The sequence below is a fragment of the Syngnathus acus genome, chromosome 24 (genome assembly GCF_901709675.1).
Source record: "Syngnathus acus chromosome 24, fSynAcu1.2, whole genome shotgun sequence".
Taxonomy (NCBI): Eukaryota; Metazoa; Chordata; class Actinopteri; order Syngnathiformes; family Syngnathidae; genus Syngnathus; species Syngnathus acus.
Window position 1 is genome coordinate 5215528 of NC_051108.1, and position 20550 is coordinate 5236077.

Here is a 20550-nt window from a genome sequence, read left to right on the forward strand (position 1 = left end):
AAAAGTGAGGTTTAACAAATTATTCTTATTTAAATTTAGTGGAGTGACTAACTATGATAGCATGACATTCATAATCCACAAACTTGTGTAAATAATACACAACATCAAAGTTACTCCACGAGATTTGACAGAGCAGTTTGATATAATGTGTTTTCCCGCTTTTAGATGTCAATGACGTTCATGTTCGTCCTGGGCAGGAAAATCCAGAGCCTTCTCACATAAACCAGGAAGAAGGGCGAGAGGCCCCCCACACTCAAGAGGAAGAGAAACCAAAGACCCTCCACAATGAGGAAGAGGAGGAGCAAGGGCTCATGGACGTTTATTAAGTCAATTAAGCTTAAAACTGCCTTTTGACTCATTTTGGAAAATAAAATACAGGTCTTCAATCAGTAGTTGTTTAATATAAATTATATTTGGGCCCCCACAGTAACTTAATCACAACAATCTTTGAGTACACACTCAAAATTAAAATAAAATCTTTTAAATTTGTCTTAGAACTCAATTCCCACAAAATTCAAACTTTTAAAAATGTATACTTAAAACGGAGGTCAAATAATTTTTAAGAATACACTAGTGTATTCTTAAAAAAAAAAAAAAAAATAATAATAATAATAAATGTCAAACGTGTACAGACTGTTAGTGAGAGCAGCAACCCCTAGGGGGCAGCAGAGAAGGCATTACGAGCTACAATTTTACATAAAGAAGGCTAAACCAGAAGGAACACAAATAAAGAATGATGACGTAAAGAAGTTTTACGCAAGAAATGGCTATTTTTGGTCTGGTTAAGTCTAGCTCCAGACCTCGACAGAGTATATATAACATTTTATCTGCTAAAGAGACGAAGTGAACTAACACCACCACCACCACCAAAACAAACGGAAAGCATAAGAATGCAAAAGCTTGTTTCAGTCAGTGGCTCTTAATAGGATGAATTTTGCCGTTATTACAAAGAATTTGCCACATAAAAATATATATATATTTTTAAAAAAAATCGTTTATCAACAGAGAGGAAAGGAAGGTGTTACAGGAAATTAGAATGAACAGAGAAATTAATTATGCACCTTTTAATTCCCTCTCGCTGGAAATCTACATATTGTAAATTTGGTTGATGAGCAAAAGTTGTTGTGTCATTTGCAGAACATGATCCCATCTCTTTTGTGGAATTTTGCAATTGTGTTTACACACACATTTTTTTTTTAGCAGTGGAACTCAATCTTGCACAATGTGACCATTCACTCACCACTTACTCCTGTACCTTATTTCCTGCAAGTTCGAGCAAGTGCATTCATGGTTCTAGGAACACTTATGTAGTTCCTTGGCTAAATAAAGCATTGCACTTTACTCTGACAAAAGCTTTGTGCCACAAAAGGATTCGGACCCAGAAGTAGACCTGACACGGAAGTCTTGATATACAAAAATACAAGGTAAGAACAGAGAGCAGAAGTAATTATTTGATGCAATTTAGGTTACTTTTGACCCAGTAGTTTTAAGAGTGAGGATACCTTACATCCTGTCATGTTTTCCCATGTACTGTATTGTTTACTATTACTTGATAGTATTTGTCAAAGGTTTCATTCAGTTAATATTTGTCAAAGGTTTGAAGGATTTGCTAAATGGAAATGACTCCATTAGGTAAAATAAGACAGATTTGGAATTGAACCAAACTGTAGTAGCAAAATGCAAAACGCTTCTCTCTTCTAATCCCTTGTTTATCGCGGATAATTGGTTCCAAAAAACCACCCGCGATAAGTGAAATCCACGAAGTACAGTCACCAACAAGAAGTACTGGGCAGGCTAACGAGTTAGCGGAAAGATGCTAATCCGCGATCGTGCTAACGCGCGAAAACGGAATTCTAAAGGAATGTAAACAAACATTCTGAGCAATACTACATTGTCCTAAAGGTAAGACACGTTTCCTCAATTTAAAATTTTCATTTAGACTTTTAAATGCTTTTTTTTTTTAATTCGGGAAAAAAAAATTCGCGATGTAGTGACGGCGCGATAAACGAAACGCGAAGTAGCGAGGGATCACAGTATACTACGCGGCTGTAACTCGACGACACTCCGCGTTGTTCATACGTCACGCGTAGACGTCTTCGTCCAATCAGCGGCAGGATGCCCCGAAGCTCCTCCCCGCTGTACTCTATATTTATAATATTGCCACAGCAGCGTCTTGACAGTTTCAATAGATGCAAAAAATATCCTGGCCACGGCAGCAGCAGCTTCACCCACGGATGCTGCGCTCCCCCCCACACACACCTGCAAGACACCTTTCATACCCCGGAGCCACATCTTGAAATCACTCTTGCTTTTTATTTAACGTCAATCCAAAAGTTGACACGCAAACAATGGCAGAAGGGACCATCGTCACCGATGGTGATGCAGCAACCAAGGAGAAACAAGCCGAGGAGGAGCCGGAGAAGCAAGAGAACGGGGACCGCCAGGTGAGCGTCCCCGAGGAAAGCACGGAGAGCACATTTGTACACCCGGAGGGCGGCTGGGGATGGCTGGTCATGCTCGCTGCCATGTGGTGCAATGGTTCGGTGTTCGGAATCCAGAATGCCTTCGGTATCCTCTTCCTCTCCCTCCTACGCGAGTTCGGCTCCGAGGACGATGAAGACCTCCGCTTCAAGACAGGTGAGCAACCACGGCAACGTGAAAATCAAAACAAATGACACGGAATAAGTGGTCGTATTTTATACTTCTAGCATGGTCTTAAATGAATTGCTTGAGTCAACGTGCTTTGGGCTTGTTTAGTGAGTTTGAGGAACACTTAATTTGCAGAAACGTTTCGACTAACTAGTAATACATCTGGACGTTTCCTGGTGGGAAGCAGTAATTTCGTTTTTACGGCGTGACATAAATGCTACGTGGTGACGAGGACGCACCACGGGGGCTTGTGGGCTTGATGACGCGTGACATCTTTCAAATACGCAACCACAAACCTCTGCGAATTGAATAGTTGTCATTAAAGAAATGCATTTATATCCTCCTCGGTATTGTAAAATATTTTCTTGGAGGTTAGCTTTCTGTGGAATGTGGTTGTGTCCCGGTGTTTGTTTTAACCTCCAGGCATTATTATGTGAATATCTTTATTTGCGTGTGAGCCAATTATATTTAAGTGATATGAAATTAGAACAGGCCCTTTCAGTGTTTGAATATGTTAATTGAATAAAGGTTAGGGTTCTAATTTCAGTTATGTAAAGGACACTGTGTATTACTGTGCAAACCAAACATTGTTCGGGATGTGGATCTGGTTGGACTTAATAGTTGAGTAGTTGATTCAAACGTCTAGACAAAATTAATAGGATTGATGGACTGGCTAATTCACCCGAGGGGATAGGTAACACTAAAATGCCTCGGCCATGTTCACTGTACATGAAGCCTTAAGGTTAGCATACTACCGTAATTTGTAATAGTCGAAATTACATCCAGAACTTTTGATAAAGGAGAATAAAGAGATCAGACAAACTCAAAGTAGGAGAATAAAGTTGAAGTCCCAATGATCGTCACACACACACCTGGGTGTGGTGAAATTTGTCCTCTGCATTTAACCCATCCCCGTGTGATTTTAATCCATCCCCTGCGGGAGAGGGGAGCAGTGAGCAGCAGCGGTGCCGCGCTCGGGAATCAGTTGGTGATCTAATCCCCCAATTCCAACCCTTAATGCTGAGTGCCAAGCAGGGAGGCAATGGGTCCCATTTTTATAGTCTTTGGTATGACCCGGCCGGGGTTTGAATCCACAACCTTCCAGTCTCAGGCCGGACACTCTACCACTAGGCTACTGAGCTGGAGAGATCAGACAAACTCAAAGTAGGAGAAGAAAGAGATCAAACAAACTCAAAAGTAATTTTTCTTGCAAAAGAATCAACGTATTGTTATTTAGAATGGCTGACCGAATTTTATTGCAATGCAAACAGTAAGTTAACCCTAACCCAGTTTGACGCTGATAATTAGGGATGCATATCGTTTAGCAATGTCAATACAGATACCAATACTCCTTATCGATGCTGATATTTATCAATACTCTTATTGGTATTTTTGTATGTAATTTGAAGTCAAATAAAATGACGTGGCAGGCCGTATCTGGTCCCCGGGCCTTGAGTTTGACACCTATGCGGTAGAAGGAGCATTACGTCATTTATTTTAGCTACTGTACTGGCTCCTCCCATTATTATTTGTAGCACACATTTGTACAAGTGCGGTTTTTGCCACTGTTGTGGCGGTATTGTCATTTTTGTTTTTCTTCAATCTGAGCTGATTCACACATTTGCCACTCCAGGGAAATTGCACATGCCAGCTCTCTTGTCATATAATGATTGGTGTCTTCCCTCAAGTTTAGCTGAGACAAAGGGGAATGTGGAAAGTTGGACTAAAGCTTCACTTATGTAACTCTCCAAGGCAGTCAAAGCCATTATATGTTATGAAGTCGCAAAGAACAGCTGGGTGACGTGTCTTAACAGAAATACAATCCAAAGACTTTATATTTGCTTTGATAAAACGGCTACATATTTATAATCGTGCAGGCAACCATGGTATTAATTTTTAAAAAAAAGGTTAATTTCTTATCCATTTGATAATGTTGATGAAATGTGAGGTTGGCTCTTTTAAGGAGGTTTGAGGGTACACTTGATATAGACAATTCCAAGGGTGAAAGGTTGAGTGAGGCCCGGCTGCTCTCTTGAAGATCCCGTTGAGAGCCCATATGGAACTAAAGATCATAAATCCTACCCAAGGATTTTTCATCCTCTGACATTGGTATTTTCGCCTGAGAGGACATACCTGAAATGACAGCGATAAAAATAACTTGGAACAACTGCAATTTCTGATCATTTTAATCATTAATCTGTTGATTAAAAATGTTATTTTTTACACTTTAAGAATGTTAAAATATTACTTGATATGTTGCCTATACAATTGCTAATGGTTTTATGATGACAGCAGTTAGTTTAACCCTGGAACTGAATATATATTAAATACAGTAACTACAATATTACATTTTCTATGGTCCTCATGTTTAAGAAAATGACTAGGTTAAAATTAAACTGCACATACCACAAGCACATAGACTGTTTTGAAATAGGAACCACCCACTATACCCTTAGGACATGACCTCACCTGTCTTTCCACTATTTATCTGAAGATAGCATCTTCCTCGGCCGGAACCCTTCATTATGTTGTTGCCACATGCGCCTCTGTATAAATTATACTGTGGGGCTTACTTTATAAATAAAATATTAATAAAAATGTCTTGTACCATGGAAACATAATTAAGACAATTACTCTAAGTCGCAAAACTTTGAAGTGAAACTTTGAACACCCTTAATCCGCTTTTCATTGGTGGAGTCAATCTCACACATGACTGTTAAACTGACTTCAAACCATTTGAGCATTATTAAGGATGACATGAATAGAACATTTTCACACTTCAGCACAGTAGATATTTAGTTATATAAAGCTTTATAGTAGATGGAGATGTGTGGGGGATTCATGCTGCTAATCCTCCATTCTTACTTTTGCTGGTCTTATGTTCCTAAAATTCAAAATCCTAATCAACCAATAGCAATGGTTTACTCTGGGGCGGAGTGGCTCAGCCCATAGATGCGCCTGACCCAAGGTCAAGGGCAGTGGCCTTCGAATTCATGTTGTGGACTCTGGTTCTCCCCCCTGTGGAAATTGGTGCGCCGCCTTTGATAAATGTGCCTGACATCAGGAAACTCAAAAAGACCTTTGGACCAAAATGAGGCTCGACAGGCACGTATTGCACTGTTTAAGCAATAGTAACCCGATTCATGACAAGTACAACACGTCAAATCGTATTTGTTTTAGTATTACCTTGGCTTCGATAACGCGAGCGTAAACAAGTCACTTGAAACTGATGTGTTTTGTTGCCGAATGGGAAATTGGCACACTAAGACGTTGAAAATATTATTTCAGTATCACCATCTCTGTTATGCTGCGTGTGTGTGAGGCAGCCAGGATGTTTTTGAAGATCACCTGATCAGCCAACAGACGGAACTTGCCTTAACAGAGACGGACAGTCCTTGGCTGGAGTTTGACCTACTTAGGCCGACAAAGTACAGTAGTTTTGTAGTTTCAGTGCTCGATTTATACTACTTGAAATATCAACCCAATCCATGTTCAAGGTGCTAAAATACCTTTTAAAATGTACTAGAAAAAAATAAGATTATTTTGGGGTTGGGGATTTGTTATCATTTATTGACATTTATTTATTTATAGTTCATTTTTTAATTTATTTATAATAATTGATTGAAATTTGTTTTAAAAATAACAACTGCAAATACACAAAAACGATCTACCTTATTTCTGAAGTCTGTCCTGGGTTAATAAATGTGGGAAGAATGTCAGGTCAAATTCTCCCAATGAGTTTTACTTTAAGGGAGCGCTGTTTCTGAACGATTATCTATAACCACTTTTCTAAGCCATCATTAGTCCTGATTGCGTTGAACAATGTCTTGCACGCTTTGGTGAGCTTGTTGGCGATTGTACCAACAAGTAGAAACAGTTGAATCTGGAATTACAAGAGCATTGTTTTGAACTGAATTTCCCAGATAAAGAGTCTGTTTTGAGCCTGCAAAGATTCCAGCTTCTACACAATATTTTCTGTCTCTACAACGAAAATAATGCATATTGACAGTATAATTGTGTGTCTAAATCCATGCGCGGGACTCACACAAGCAGATGTAAACAATCATGGCGGAGCTTGGAGACAAAAGCACAATTTTGCATGAAAACGTAGTCAATCACAAGATGTAATCTACTATTCTATGGGACACTTAACAGCTGGTCAGCTCAACCATTAAAGATTAAAAAAAAAAAAAGTTGGATCAAATCGGGTTAATGATTGACCAAGTGCTTGCACTGTGTTTCTGTGAAGGCTGTTGAGCGATAAAGCACAGAGAAGGTAAACATGTTGGAGGCAGACCGCCACTTCAGTGCTTACAGGAGGGCCATTTATTTTTCCTTCTGCACATGACACAAATCACAAGGTCACAAGCCAAGAGATGTGAGGACTTTCTAGCAAATGGTATTGAAGGTCCTGTTCTCAGGCAACTAATTGATTGACTGTCAGACAACCAGAAAGGCAAAAGAACTTATCTCTTCTTTTTACAGGGAATCATAAACAATTCCTAAATCACTATTTCTACTAATATTTGTTTGAGCCACATACTTTTAAGATATCTCTTCTTTATACAAGGAATCATAAACGATTCCTAAATCACTATTTCTACTAATATTTGTTTGAGCCACATACTTTTAAGATATATTTCAAGATTAGGTGGTATTAGTAAAGCTGTAAAGACATGACCTGACCAAATGCTGCCTCTGAAATTAAGAACAATTAAACCATGATTTAAAAAAAATTCTTCTAAAAGCAGTCAATATATAAAAAATGGGTAATTAGTCTCTAAACATTTTTTTTTACATACACAAGGAAATTCTGAACAATGTCTTACTCAACTGGGGCTATATAGCATTAAATTGTTTCAGCATTTCACTAATAACTTTTTCTATATTTCTTTAATTGTAGTGTCTGCCTCTTCCATGATTTAAAAATCCAAATGTATCGCAGAACCGACGTATTGTTTTTAAACCAGATGCAATTCAGAGCAAGTATATTACAACACAATAAGAAGGTCTGAATTTTTTTTGTCAAGTATTTAAGGAAGAGGGTTGCACGGGTAATCCCCCAATCATAAACGTGTACAAGCTAACCACCCCCGCCCGTTCCCTCTGACACAGGCCACAGCATTCCCATTTAACGTTTTACATATGGACATTTGGTTTCCACCGCAGCCAAAAGAAATACAGAGCTTGCATTTGATTTGCTTTTTCAAATATTTTTCCTTACACAGGTCTCCTTGTAGGTTTTCACTTCTTGCTTTGTGAGGCCAAAAAATACAGACATATTGGAACTTTTGTTTTAAGCATAAGAAAACGTGTCCTCTGACTGACCCCCAGCCCCACCCCCAATGGCGTCCAATGGAACAGTCCACTATTAATGACTCTAAGAAAGGTTGCCGATCTACGCGGTCCATTAAATTCCAGATGTTTCTGTGAGGCCCTGATAGCTTCTTTGTGATTTTGGAGCAACTGCTTTAAATAAAACACATTGGTTATTAAGCCATAAGGAATTGCACGGTAAAAAGTTCACTTTATGAAAGTCTGTTGGAAAACACAAGTTGTGAAATTCACAATGATACTTCATTAAATTCCTTAAGAAAGGAATCTCCGGCGTGCTTCAAATTGTGCTTGATGCAGGACATCTGGTCCGATTGGTATTTTGTTGGCAATTACTACAGATGATTTATTAACACCTCGCCCTTTTCACTTTGTGTTCATTCCAACGTGTCTGTGTGAAACATGAAACAGACTTGGTCAAATTCCATGAAGTACTGTCTTCATGATACAAATAGACAGCAGACAAGCCGTCGAAAAAAAGGTCTTTCACATCCTAGCAATATGAGCCAATTAATACCCGTCCATTAGTTTTTCCATTGACGTTAGTTAATAGATACCTCAGCAGCCAGATGCTCGCGACAATTCATTCACAAAGAAAATTGTGAGATCCTTTTTTGTCTAACTGAAAGCAGCAGAATAAATATCTGCATGTTTTGTATTGTTTGTTTTTGCAAAAGTTCATAGGTGTAATAGATCCACATTGACATGGCATAATATTGACTGGTCATTGTCCCTTTCCTGGAGCTAGCTTGGGTGAGGTTCCAGTATTATATTACCCTGAAATGAAAGAAAATCAATGAATGGCTATTTTGGAATCTTTGCAGGAAAAACAGCATACAATAATGAGTTTTCCTCAGAACTGATTGTAACCGATTCTTTTTCTATTTACATTGTTGTCAATGGCAAATCAGAAGCCAACCAGCCTCTGGGAATTTGTTCCGATTATCTTCTAAGGATAATGTTCAATACAGGTATTTGTACTTTCTTACAGTTGATGTTTTTAGTTCAGTTCTGTGTGGGGTGACTGAGTTCAGAGCTGAAGGGCATCCATCCAGCAATTTGATCAGTAGACCATGACTTAGGCCAACTGTCTTGTCTGTCAGGTAAGTATAGGCTCAGGGTTAATGGTGGATGTCATTTGGACGGAGGGAATCCTTTTCAATTCCTTTTTTGTCCCAAGGGTAAAAGCAGAAGAAACAATAAAAGCAATTTCCTGTTGTCTTTCTTGGAAATTTGATATTTATTACATTACATAGCTTAAAGAAGGATATTTCCACGTGAAATGTTTATGCCATTCATTTTAACCTGACTCGACTGTTGCAAAACCAAACAAAGGAAGTGAGGAAAAATGGTCACAATAAAATGTAGGTCATGCACAGAGTTTGTGCAGATATAAGATGATGGATTTGTCTGCATTTATTAAATATATCCAGCCATTATATTTGATGTCTTGTACAAAGACACTGCACCTATGGAAACTAATCCTTTAAAATACATAACTTCATATCCAGGACTGACTCTTCATCGTCTTTATACTGCAGACTTTCTTAACGGGGTTATTTGAAAGTATGGCCAATTGCATTTATGGTCCCGGGAAAACTTTGTACAACTTTGGTCAAATTTTTGTTTGGAGTTTCCACTGTTGTTTTAAGTCAGAGGTGTCAAACTCATTTTTGTTGCAGGCCACATCATCATTATGGTTTCCCTCATGGGGCCAATAATGACATCTTATCGCATACACATAATAATCCAGTAAAAAAAAGTTCAACAATTTTCTAATTCACTTTGAAAGTGTGGCTTTAACAAAAGATCATCGCAATATCTCACTATTATTAAGAGAAAAGACAATTGAAAGTTTTGGCATTTTAACTGGAAACATTGAGTTGACACTCATAATTTGGTTTTGCGGGCCGGATCTGGCCCCCGGGCCTTGACACCTGTGTTTTAAGTCATGAATTCAAATCAATGGCAAACAAAAACCACTTTGTTAACTATCAAAAATTGTACAGTTAAACAGTAAATGTACTTTAGTTTTAACAGCGTAGAAGCTAGCCATCTTGAAGTTAGCTAGCTAGCGATTACGCTTTTTTTTTAAATGTATTTGACCACAGTAGTAAATGTGTGTCCAATTATTATTATTTTTTTTTAAATTTGTAACGTTCAGGTTCAAATGAATATAGATTCCACCTTTCAATTCAGCCCAGTCTCTAATAAGATTGTGTTAACTGCTTCATCCAGTAATAACACAGTAACCTGACACACTGCTCTCCTGTTACTCAAGTAAAAATTCAGACAGGCCAACACATTCTTACTATAGCTACTCCTTTTTTTTCTCACAGGTTTCCCCTGACCTAGCCTCAGAATTGAGGAAAAACATTTTTTTATATGTCACTTCTTTGTGTATTTGCCTGTCATGAGGTGACACATTTTAACATCTCTGCTGTTGTATGGTACACAATTACATAAAATCAGTGGCCATTAAAAAATGGCTTGTGCATGTTTATGTCGATTTATTTATTTATTTATTTATTTATTTATTTATTTAACACGTCGTTACTTGTTTCTCCCTTCTCCGTATTATTGTTGTCAATTAAAAGGCATTCTCTTATAAAGTAATAACCAGAAGATTTTTGCGTGAGTCAACTCTTGCACACGACAGCAGTATTTTATGCAAAAAAATGTGCTGACCAAGCATTAAAAAGGAGAAGTGAGTCCTTCCTTCCTTTTTGTGTACTTATGTTCACAGATTTAAGTGCTAATGATGTTTGCTTACAAGACACATGGCAAATAAATGTTTTTCTGATAGAACTATTTGAGGAATTTGTTTTCTAAGAAAATCCATGTAACTAACAAGTATTCTGGTGTTAACAGATTGCTCCCCCTCTTTACAACACCTCCAGTGCAACATTTCACTCTTGTATGCAAGTGAAAATTAGAGTGTGAATGTGAAAATTATTTACCTTCTGTCTGACCAGACACTATAAATTATGACATCCTCGCTGGTAAAATGTATACTCCCAAAGTCTTAAGTCAACACACCAGTAGAATGTATAAATTTAATAAAAATATTACAAAATTGTAACCACTCCCTTTTTTCCCTAAAATTTTAAGAACATTAAATATGTGAAAATTTAAAAAAATACTTTGGATATTTAGTACAGAAAATGTCAGATACTTAAGACTTTTACTCAAGTAATATTGTACAAGGTTCTACAAATAAACGTATTTTTTGTTAAGATACTTGCGCTCTGTACAAGACTTTAATTAAAAAAAAATAAAATAATGTTTCCAACTTGTCGCATGGAGACCAGGATGTCCGGTCTGTGACAGAGCATCTGTCTATCTTGACCTCCTCTACCTGAGGTTGTGCTATTTTGGGTAATAGATAAGTTTGCTTTGTTTCACACTTAGTCACTCCAAATGTATACTGTGAGGTTGCATGGTATCTTCGTTGCATCTGTATACTTTAGAATCAGGCCTTCGTCTTTTCCTTACCACAACTTCCTGTCGTTAAAAGTGTCTTCCTGTTTGCTCCGTTGACAATTTGACAAATCTCCTTCAATGTTTTTAAACACAACGTGCTGTATGAATGCTTTACAATCAAGACATGGTTTATACACTTGATGTGAAAGAATGTGTTTTACCAAATTTTGTCAATACCAAAGTTTCTCTTTCTCTGTTCTGCAGCGTGGGTTGGCTCCCTCTCCATGGGGATGATCTTCTTCTGGTCTCCAATCGTAAGCGTCTTCACGGATATTCTTGGATGCAGAGTTACTGCCATCGGTGGAGCAGCAGTCGGCTTGGTCGGTCTCCTGGCCAGCTCTTTTGTCACGTAAGCAAAATAAAAACTTTACTTTCAAGACGGAAATATAACATTTTCATGGTGTTTGTCATTGGTGATTTGCTGATCTGGTGACCTACTGACATCTAACTCAGGGATGTCAAACTCAGCAATCACGTGATCCTCTCTAGGAGGAACATATGGGTTGCGTGATTTCCCCGCGTAGGAGAAGCAGCGTCTGTAGCACTCTGTTGTTAATCATATCTTGGAATCTCATACTTATGTTGACACGAGTAAACACTCACACCAGCATGTTGAAATGTCTGATCCTCAGAAAGCAGCCTCTCCACCGCCTGCAATTCTTCAAACTTGTTAAGTGTCATTAATAAATAATTAAACACCAAACTGCTTATCAAGTGACTGTTGAACCATGTATAATAAATGATGTGAGGATTTACCGTTGCCTTGTGTATCTCTGAAAGTGCAAGGTTCAAAATTTCCCCGGTCATATAACCTTGAGATTTGTTGACTCGGACAGAACTTTGGAACCACCCGTGGGTGCCAATTTTTAGTATTTCATGATTCAAACATCGGAGAGAAAAGAAATCTGTGGAAGGAGCTTCAACGTGTTTACAAAATGCTACCGTATTTTCCGGACTATAAGGCGCACCTAAAAACCTAAAATTTTCTCGAAAGCCGACAGTGCGCCTTATAGTCCGGTGCGCCTTATATATGGCCCAAATTCCTAAATTTAACCTGGCCCGAAGCATTGTGTCATGAAATCAATCATAAGTGGCCCGCTGAAGACTATGAATCATGAATCAAAAAGACTACAGATAATTATTTTGTGATTATAAAGTAATTTGTTGCGTCTGAATTTGAAATATAAAAGATAAAATGGAGAATGATTTGATTTGGATTAAAAATCTGACATGATGCATTAATGGTGCGCCTTATATAAGGACAACGTTTTAAAATGGGCCATTCATTGAAGGTGCGCCCTATAGTCCGGTGCGCCTTATAGTCCGGAAAGTACGGTACATGTTTGTCACCTCATGCACTTGCCTAACTGTGTAACGGTGTGAATGTGCAAAGTCAATAATTTCATGAATCCAAGTTCACGTGAGGTCACATTCTGCTGGAATCTGTTCAGTACCAGAACATGTGTGTAGTTGAGACAGCAGATTAATTAACGGGTGTGGTTACATGCAAAACATAACTTTTATCTGCGTGGCAAAAAATGTGAAACAAGCTGATAACAAATGTGCCCATTTGTGTGACGTTAAAAAAACCCAATCTTAACCTTCAAGCATTTTTCATTGCCTTTTTGCTATTTGCAACAACAACAAAAAAAAGTCTTATCTTTTCATTCCCTTGCAGGTCTTTAGGCCCAATGTACTTCACCTATGGGATTGTGTTTTCCTGCGGCTGCTCCTTTGCCTACCAGCCCAGCCTGGTCATCTTGGGCCACTATTTTAAGAAGCGCCTTGGCTTGGTGAACGGCATTGTGACTGCTGGCAGCAGCGTTTTCACCATCACCCTTCCCTTCCTGCTGTCTTGCCTGCTGGATAAAGTGGGCTTGCAGAACACCATGCGCTTCCTTTGCATCTTCATGTTTGTGCTCATGTTGGCCGGCTTCACCTATAAGCCTCTGCTGCCTCGCAAACCCAGTAGTGCACGTGGTGGTTGTCCACCTCTGAGCCAGATCTTCAACGTCAACATTTGGAAATCCGTGGGATATCGCATATGGGCTTTCGGTATCCCGGCGGCACTTTATGGCTACTTTGTGCCTTACGTTCATCTGGTAAGCTTATTATCGCCGCACGTTTAGCATTTAGCGCTTGCTATTCTGTTGTTCTCATTTTAATATACCAGCAGTTTGAAATCATGGATTTATTTCCATATTTCATTTTTAAAAACACATGCTGGGAGAGGGAGAGAGAAAGTGTTAGCTTGCTTGACCCTGTTGTCGCACTTTAAGGAAAATGTTCTGTAACAATATGGGAACCAAAGAACGTATCTTCCTGGGAGCGCTGCTGTTTTGGTCCTCCATCATCCCGTCCTAAGGTTCCTAGTCGGTGTTTTTCTCTTCTCCAATGTCTGCTACTCAGGCTGGGGTCTGACTGGGGCAAGGCTGCAACCTCAGCGCCACGCCTATGCTTGTCACAAAAAAAACAACGGGCCTCAGTGGTGTGACAGTGCAGGGGAAAATAAAGGGAGGATGAAACGTGTGTCAAATAACACATTGTTCGGTTTCCCAGGAAAAGTGCGACATCAGAACCTCAAACAGTGAAATGTTATCTAGTAATTTGACATAAGAGCTTGAAAATTGCTACACTAGCTTCTTGAATAGTCTCCATGGCGATCACCTGCTTTTGTTGTCTGAAGTAGTAATGGATCAGCCTGCTGGGACTGAAATACTGTCTGTGGTTTGTCTGTGCAACCTTAGAATCAGACCTGGAAGTCTTAATTAACAGTAATATTAATTTGTTTTTCTGTTTGTCGGTATTGGCAATCAATAATTGTAACTGAGTGCCACATTTTGGATCATGTTGTAATGGTCCATTTTCTCATTAATATGTACATTGTTCTTGATTTGTTTCTGTTCCACAGATGAAGCATGTGGAGGAGCGCTTTGGGGTGGATTCCAATAAAGAAATTTTGCTCATGTGCATCGGCATCACATCTGGTTTTGGACGACTCATTTTCGGCAGGGTTGCCGACTACGTTCATGGGGTCAACAAAGTCTACCTGCAGGTATGTTTGCAGCCCCAACACACCAATCCATCTTGATTTATCTCGCAGCATTTGAGTGAGAGATACTTCAATATATACATATAGGGGATATCTTTTAGACTTGGAGCTCTTTATTTATGTATTTATTTATTTTCCTCATAACCACGGCAACAAGTTCGTTTCATCTTCCTGACTCAAGTCTTCACATGTGAAGTAAAAAAATGGAATAGTCTATTGGAAAGGAAGGATGGGGGGGCAGTTGAAATAACCGTGATAGATTGATCATTTTTGATGTTTTTGAAGCGTGTGAATTGAGACCAAAGAACTCTACAAAGAACAATATATATAAATATATATATAGAAAAAAACCATAAAATAAATCAAGGTAAAAAAATAATGACGGACAATTCCAACATCTCCATCCTCCCAGGTGACTTCCTTCTTCGTTATCGGCCTGATGTCTATGATGATCCCGCTTTGCAACATCTTCGGAGGGCTGATCGCCGTGTGTCTGCTTATGGGGATGTTTGACGGCTGCTTCATCTGCATCATGGCTCCCATCGCCTTTGAGCTGGTCGGACCTGAGGATGTGTCCCAAGCCATCGGTTTTCTCCTGGGTCTCATGTCCGTGCCCATGACTGTGGGACCCCCAATCGCAGGTAAAGGAGGACAGGACTGCAGATCTTTTTTGTATGATAACACTTTAATTATTTTTGTACAGCATTAAAACATCCACTATGTAAATAAAGCATTAGTTGTAGTTTTATTATCAATAGATAGGTGGATGGATAAATATCATTTCAGACAGGCAGCTGATTTGCGCCCACTAGTGTTCAGTTTGGCACATTACATACCTTGATTTTATTTCAATAAGACAAACATGACTAATTTACTCTGTACAAAACCAAACTTTTTACATTTTCGTTCCATGATAGCATTTTATTTATATTGGACTAAATCGGGACTGATTATTTTGAGGCACTTGAATACAGTTGCTTTATTAATCGCCGATGTCACAAAATTGCGCCCCTCTCTTTGTCTCGTAGGCTTCCTCAGGGATAGATTGGGAAACTACGATTTGGCCTTCTACCTGGCAGGCATCCCCCCGCTCATTGGAGGGGCTATGCTATGTCTGATCCCATGGGTGGAGGCCAGGAGCAAGAGAGCAAAAGAAGAAGCGCTCAAGGACGTCAACCAAAAGATGTTAGAACACGAGAAGCCTCAGGAGGATGCACAAATCAAAGCTGGGGAGTCAATCCTCTAATCGCTGCACTGTGACGCAAAAAAGGGTCTGACTAAGACAGTTTGTGCGCGATTAGTAAAGATCCTAACGAGTGCCTTCAATAGCAGGTCTTGCAAATGCCAAAGTGAGGAAACAGAGGTTGAAGTACTTTAATTGAACATGAATGTAATCACGAGGAACTATGCAATGAAATTTGAAGTCTTTTAAAATATGGAAAAGTGCTTTTATTCTGAAGGGAAACTGAAAGGAGGCTGCCGTCCCTTTTTTTTTTTTACTCGTTCATGACGGATGATACTCAAAAGGGAAATCCCTTTATCTGTGTTCGGGCCGTAATGTGAAAGTGCATTTAGGATTTTATGATAAAAAAGCAGTGGGTTTCCTAAATTTTTTTAAATTCGTAAACTGAATTAGTGGTCCATGTATCGCCATTACGTCAACATCTTCCTAACAAGCAGACTCTCAACATTTGAATTGTCTGGAGTGTAACAACACAATGAATGTAGTTTGTGAATCATAATAAAATTTAGATTAATCAGATCGTAACAAGGTCCACTTTCCAAACAACAGGTGAATGACCTCATAAAAGGACCTATATGGGGCAAGGAAATAAACAGAGAATGTGTGTTTGAATAATCATTCATTTAAGGCCACATGTGGCTAAGAGGTGCACAAATGAAAATTCTCCCAGCCAGTGAAACATCATTGCATGTGAAAATTAGGATTTCCTTTCAAATATATAACATACTTTTTTTTTTTTTTTTACTGCAGTCTGGAAAGTTTGGAAACATTGACTTGAAAATTCCGCTCGCCAGACTAATTCTGCATTCGGGGAAGGTGGGAATGTAAACAACAAAGATGGCTGCTTTGTTGTTCTCGTTTATCACGACGCATTTTGACAAATCAGGCACTTCTAAAAGGATTTTGATGTGAATTGGAAAATCTGGCTCTTAGTGACGCAAAGGTCAGATTACGTCAAATGAGTTTACGAAATGTCCGTTGGATTCGTGTTTTATTTATTTCCGTTTCTTTTTTGCAAAATGTCATGCCGTAATTGTCATTTGCTTATTTACCAGAGACCATTTATGCTTTAAAAAGTGAACATTCTCAATCGTAATAACGACCACATGTAATTACCAATCAAACAATCATTTTGTTGTTGTATTTTGCTTCACAGAACTGTGACACACATTACCTCAGATGTGGAAAAAGTAACTGACGTGTCCGTCCATACATCAGAGGCTTTGTTCATGTTTCAATGTTTGCATGACAAGCTGAGTCTTGGAAATGAATCCAACAAAATGTCTCAAATCTTTTACATCTGTGGTGTTTATATACAGTATAATGAACGTTGGCCTATCATACCATTTCATCCTCATAGTTGCCTCTTCTTTCTGATCAGTCATTTCCCCAGTGCACATGACTATCAGACATCTTGCTAAACTGTCTGCCATTGCTTTGCCTTGCTATGTCAATATGCATAATCTTAATTTTCCCATATCCTCATGGTATGGGATTTATTCCACCCGAAGAGACAATAAGTGCAGAATGTATATATTTTGCTTTTCTCTGCAGTAATTACTTACACATACAGTGCCTTATAAAAATGCCTTATCTTTTTATGTAACATGTTTTTCTTTTTTTCCCGTGTCATGTTTATTTCTGCTCCATGTTTGAAAGCATTTCTGATGATCTTATAGCATTTTTTTTTTTTTTTTATTCTTTATAATTGTACTTTAAACTATTCACTATTATCAGTGCATTTGTGCATGTTGACCTTTCTGCAAGTACAGATTATTGTTCTGTATAAAGACAGCTATTTCCGTTCCTTGTATGTAGTCCAACTTGTGAAATGTTCAACGTTGACATTTTATTGTTTGCTGTGCTGGGTTTTAAAATTTCGAGTACCATTGCCACGGGATAATGGCACAATGAAAGGGATTTTGTGAAAACTGCCATATCAGTGAACAGTCCAAAAAAAGAAAGTCACTATGTACATACCATGTTTGTTCAGTTGTTGCTTTCCCTATCCTACAGATAAAAAAAATTGACTGCTGTGGGCAATTTGATGGCAGGAATATGTGAGTCCATATCAAGAGAACCGATTAGGTATTTGTGATTTGTCATTTTCACATGGATGCAGTATTATTCGGATCCCTTGATACTCTGCCACAAATAAATATTTAACAAATAAATATACAATTGACCTGAATGCAAATACTATAAGATATTTCTATTCTTACATTTTAACACAAAAAGTAATCGTTTAGCTTATCCATCCAGTTTTCCTAAATTAAATGCACACCAATCTTGCTCATGCACTCATAATACAAGACGAAACAAACCTAAGTAAAAATCAACATTTGGAATCGTGAAGGATTAAGTGTCAATGTGCTTTTCAGATATGATTTGAATGAATGAGCCATTGATTGCAGTATGCAAAATGACCTTAGCTGTCTGACAATTGATGACTGATTGGCCTTTTGCTTGACTGAGAGTACACGAAAACAAAGTCACTACAAAGAAAATGAAATTATATCGTACATTAAGCTCAGCAAAATATTGCTTTGTACTTAGATTTGTTCCATCTTGATCATGTGCCTTTTGCATGACTGAGCGTACATGAAAGCAAAGTCACTACAAAGAAAACTAATCGTAAAATAAGCTCAGCAAAATGTTGCTTTGTACTTTGTTCCAACTTGATAATGTTCTGAAGATGTGTGAATTTTATTTCATGAATCCCTGAATGTGGTGGTATGATACACACTTGGCCACCCTTCGCTGGTAGCCTCATTAAAAAAAAAAAGTCTGACTACGCCCCTGACGTCTCGTACGAGGGAAGAATTCACAAGTATTTGACAAACTGACGTCGGTCGAACACCTCACGACGAACGGCGTGGAAATCGATCGGCGAGCGCCAGCATCAGGGCAACTCGTTTGATTGCAATGAACTCATTCTGGAACTTTTCTTACTTTCTCGCGTCATCGTCGTCGTGGTCGTCGTGCTCACAAAGGCTGGGGGCTCGCCACAAAGCCGCGGCGGAGCGCGTCCAATGGAGAAAGGCCAAATGTGCAGAAGGCTCGTCTACTTTCAAAGCGCCTTTGTGGCCTTTGACGCTCGAAACTATACATGCTCGAGATCTGCTCTCTTGTCTTCACATTCGCCGAAGCCATTGAAGAGAAGAAGCGACGATCCAGCCATTGAAGAGAAGAAGCGACGATCCAGCCAGCCCAGCCAGCCCAGCCCAGCCAGCCCAGGCCAGCCAGCCCAGCCAGCCAGCCAGCCAGCCAGCCAGCCAGCCAGCCAGCCAGCCAGCCAGCGTTCGACTGATCGATCGATCGATAGCCACCAGATGGACACGTTCCTGCTCCGGCTCCGTTTCCGCCTCCTCCTGCTGCTCCTGCTGCTGCCCCCGGTGGCGCCAGGTGACGCGCGCGGGCCGTGCGACTTTATCCGTCTGATTTGGACGGCTAGTGTTTTGTCTGATGATGCTGGTGATGATTGAGTTGGCCTCCAAACGCGCTACTTTGGTGGCCGCCTGAACGCTTGTGCTTTTCCAGATGACTGTCCTGAATGCGTTGGCGCCGAGGGCGAAACAAAGGAGTGCAAGTGCAAGATTGGCAGCGAACTCAAGATGAAAACCAACCCCGAAACTACCGCAGCCAATTGGACGGACCCGACTGAGGCAGCGATTTCTGTCACCGCCGGCAGGTACACTTTGCCTGCCGACAAGAAATCCCTGACGCTCAAACCAGTGAAAGCTGAAGATGGCGACAAGGTCTACATGGCCACCTATTCTGGATCCAAGACCCAGAAGTTCAAAGTCATCCCTTTGGGTGAGTTTGATGCTGGCTGGCTGGCTGGCTGGCTTTTTGCGAGAAAGCCAAAGAAAATGTGTAAAGATGATTCGATGCTTGCGGGAGGGAGGGAGGGAGGGAGGGAGGGAGTAAGGGGGCTCGAGGAAAACAAAAGGTGACCAACGGGAGTGCCTTTGCGTGCGTGCCGTCGCCCGAGCCAGCAAGCCAGCCCGATGAGTCGGTACTTTTTGCTCAGCCAGCCCGACCCGTGTGTGTAACTTCTGTGCCGTCTCTGCTTTTCTGCTTCTGACAGTCGTGTGCGAAACCGACAACGGCCCGTGCAACGTGCCGCAGGGCCAAAACGTCCGATTGAAGGCTGGCAACGCCGCCTACTCATGGTTCCTCGGAAGCGTCAAGAAAACAACAGAAGCTGGCAACTTGGACATCCTCGGCGTGGCTAAGACCCACAGCGGGAAGTACGAGGCCAAAGAAGGCGCAGACGGCGCAGGCGCCGCGAAGAAGACCATCCAACTTAGTGTTAACAGTAGGTTGCATGTCGCCGAGCAGTCTTGCGCTGCTGCCTAACCCTAACTGGAACGCTGTGCTGCGCCGTGCCCGGCCAGTGCCCGACGACGTAAAGCCAACGCCAGCGGCCGCCGACTCAAACCTCCGCGACAAGTCTGGCCGCCAGCTTGAGGTCAAAGCCAGGAGCAGCGGCCCTGCCAAGGTGGGCGCCGAATGGAGCCTGGACTGCGTGGTCACCCAGAACGGCACCCGCGTCACCCACGTCACCCACTTCGCCTGGTTGAAGGACGGCCTAGTGATGTCGGGCCAAACGGGCGCCGAATTGGCCTTTCCGGCCCTCAAGGCCATGGACGCGGCCGCATACAGGTGCAAGGCCGGCGACGACGAGTCCCCCAAATACGTCTTGACGGTTGGTGAGTCAGGCAGTCAGGGAGGGAGGAGTGGCGGCCTGGCCTGGCCTGGCCTGGCCTGGCCTGGCCTGGCCTGG

General features: G+C 40.4%; 1 protein-coding gene across 1 annotated transcript; it reads left to right on the forward strand.

Annotated features, from left to right (window-relative positions):
- The first annotated feature begins 2171 nt into the window (after window positions 1-2171).
- On the forward strand, window positions 2172-17787 carry slc16a10 (solute carrier family 16 member 10). The gene is made up of 6 exons (XM_037244639.1): window positions 2172-2637; window positions 11671-11815; window positions 13145-13568; window positions 14378-14521; window positions 14931-15159; window positions 15547-17787. Exons 1-6 carry the CDS (start codon window positions 2349-2351, stop codon window positions 15762-15764), a joined length of 1449 nt encoding a protein of 482 aa, XP_037100534.1. The 5' UTR covers window positions 2172-2348; the 3' UTR covers window positions 15765-17787.
- The last annotated feature ends 2763 nt before the right edge of the window (window positions 17788-20550 follow it).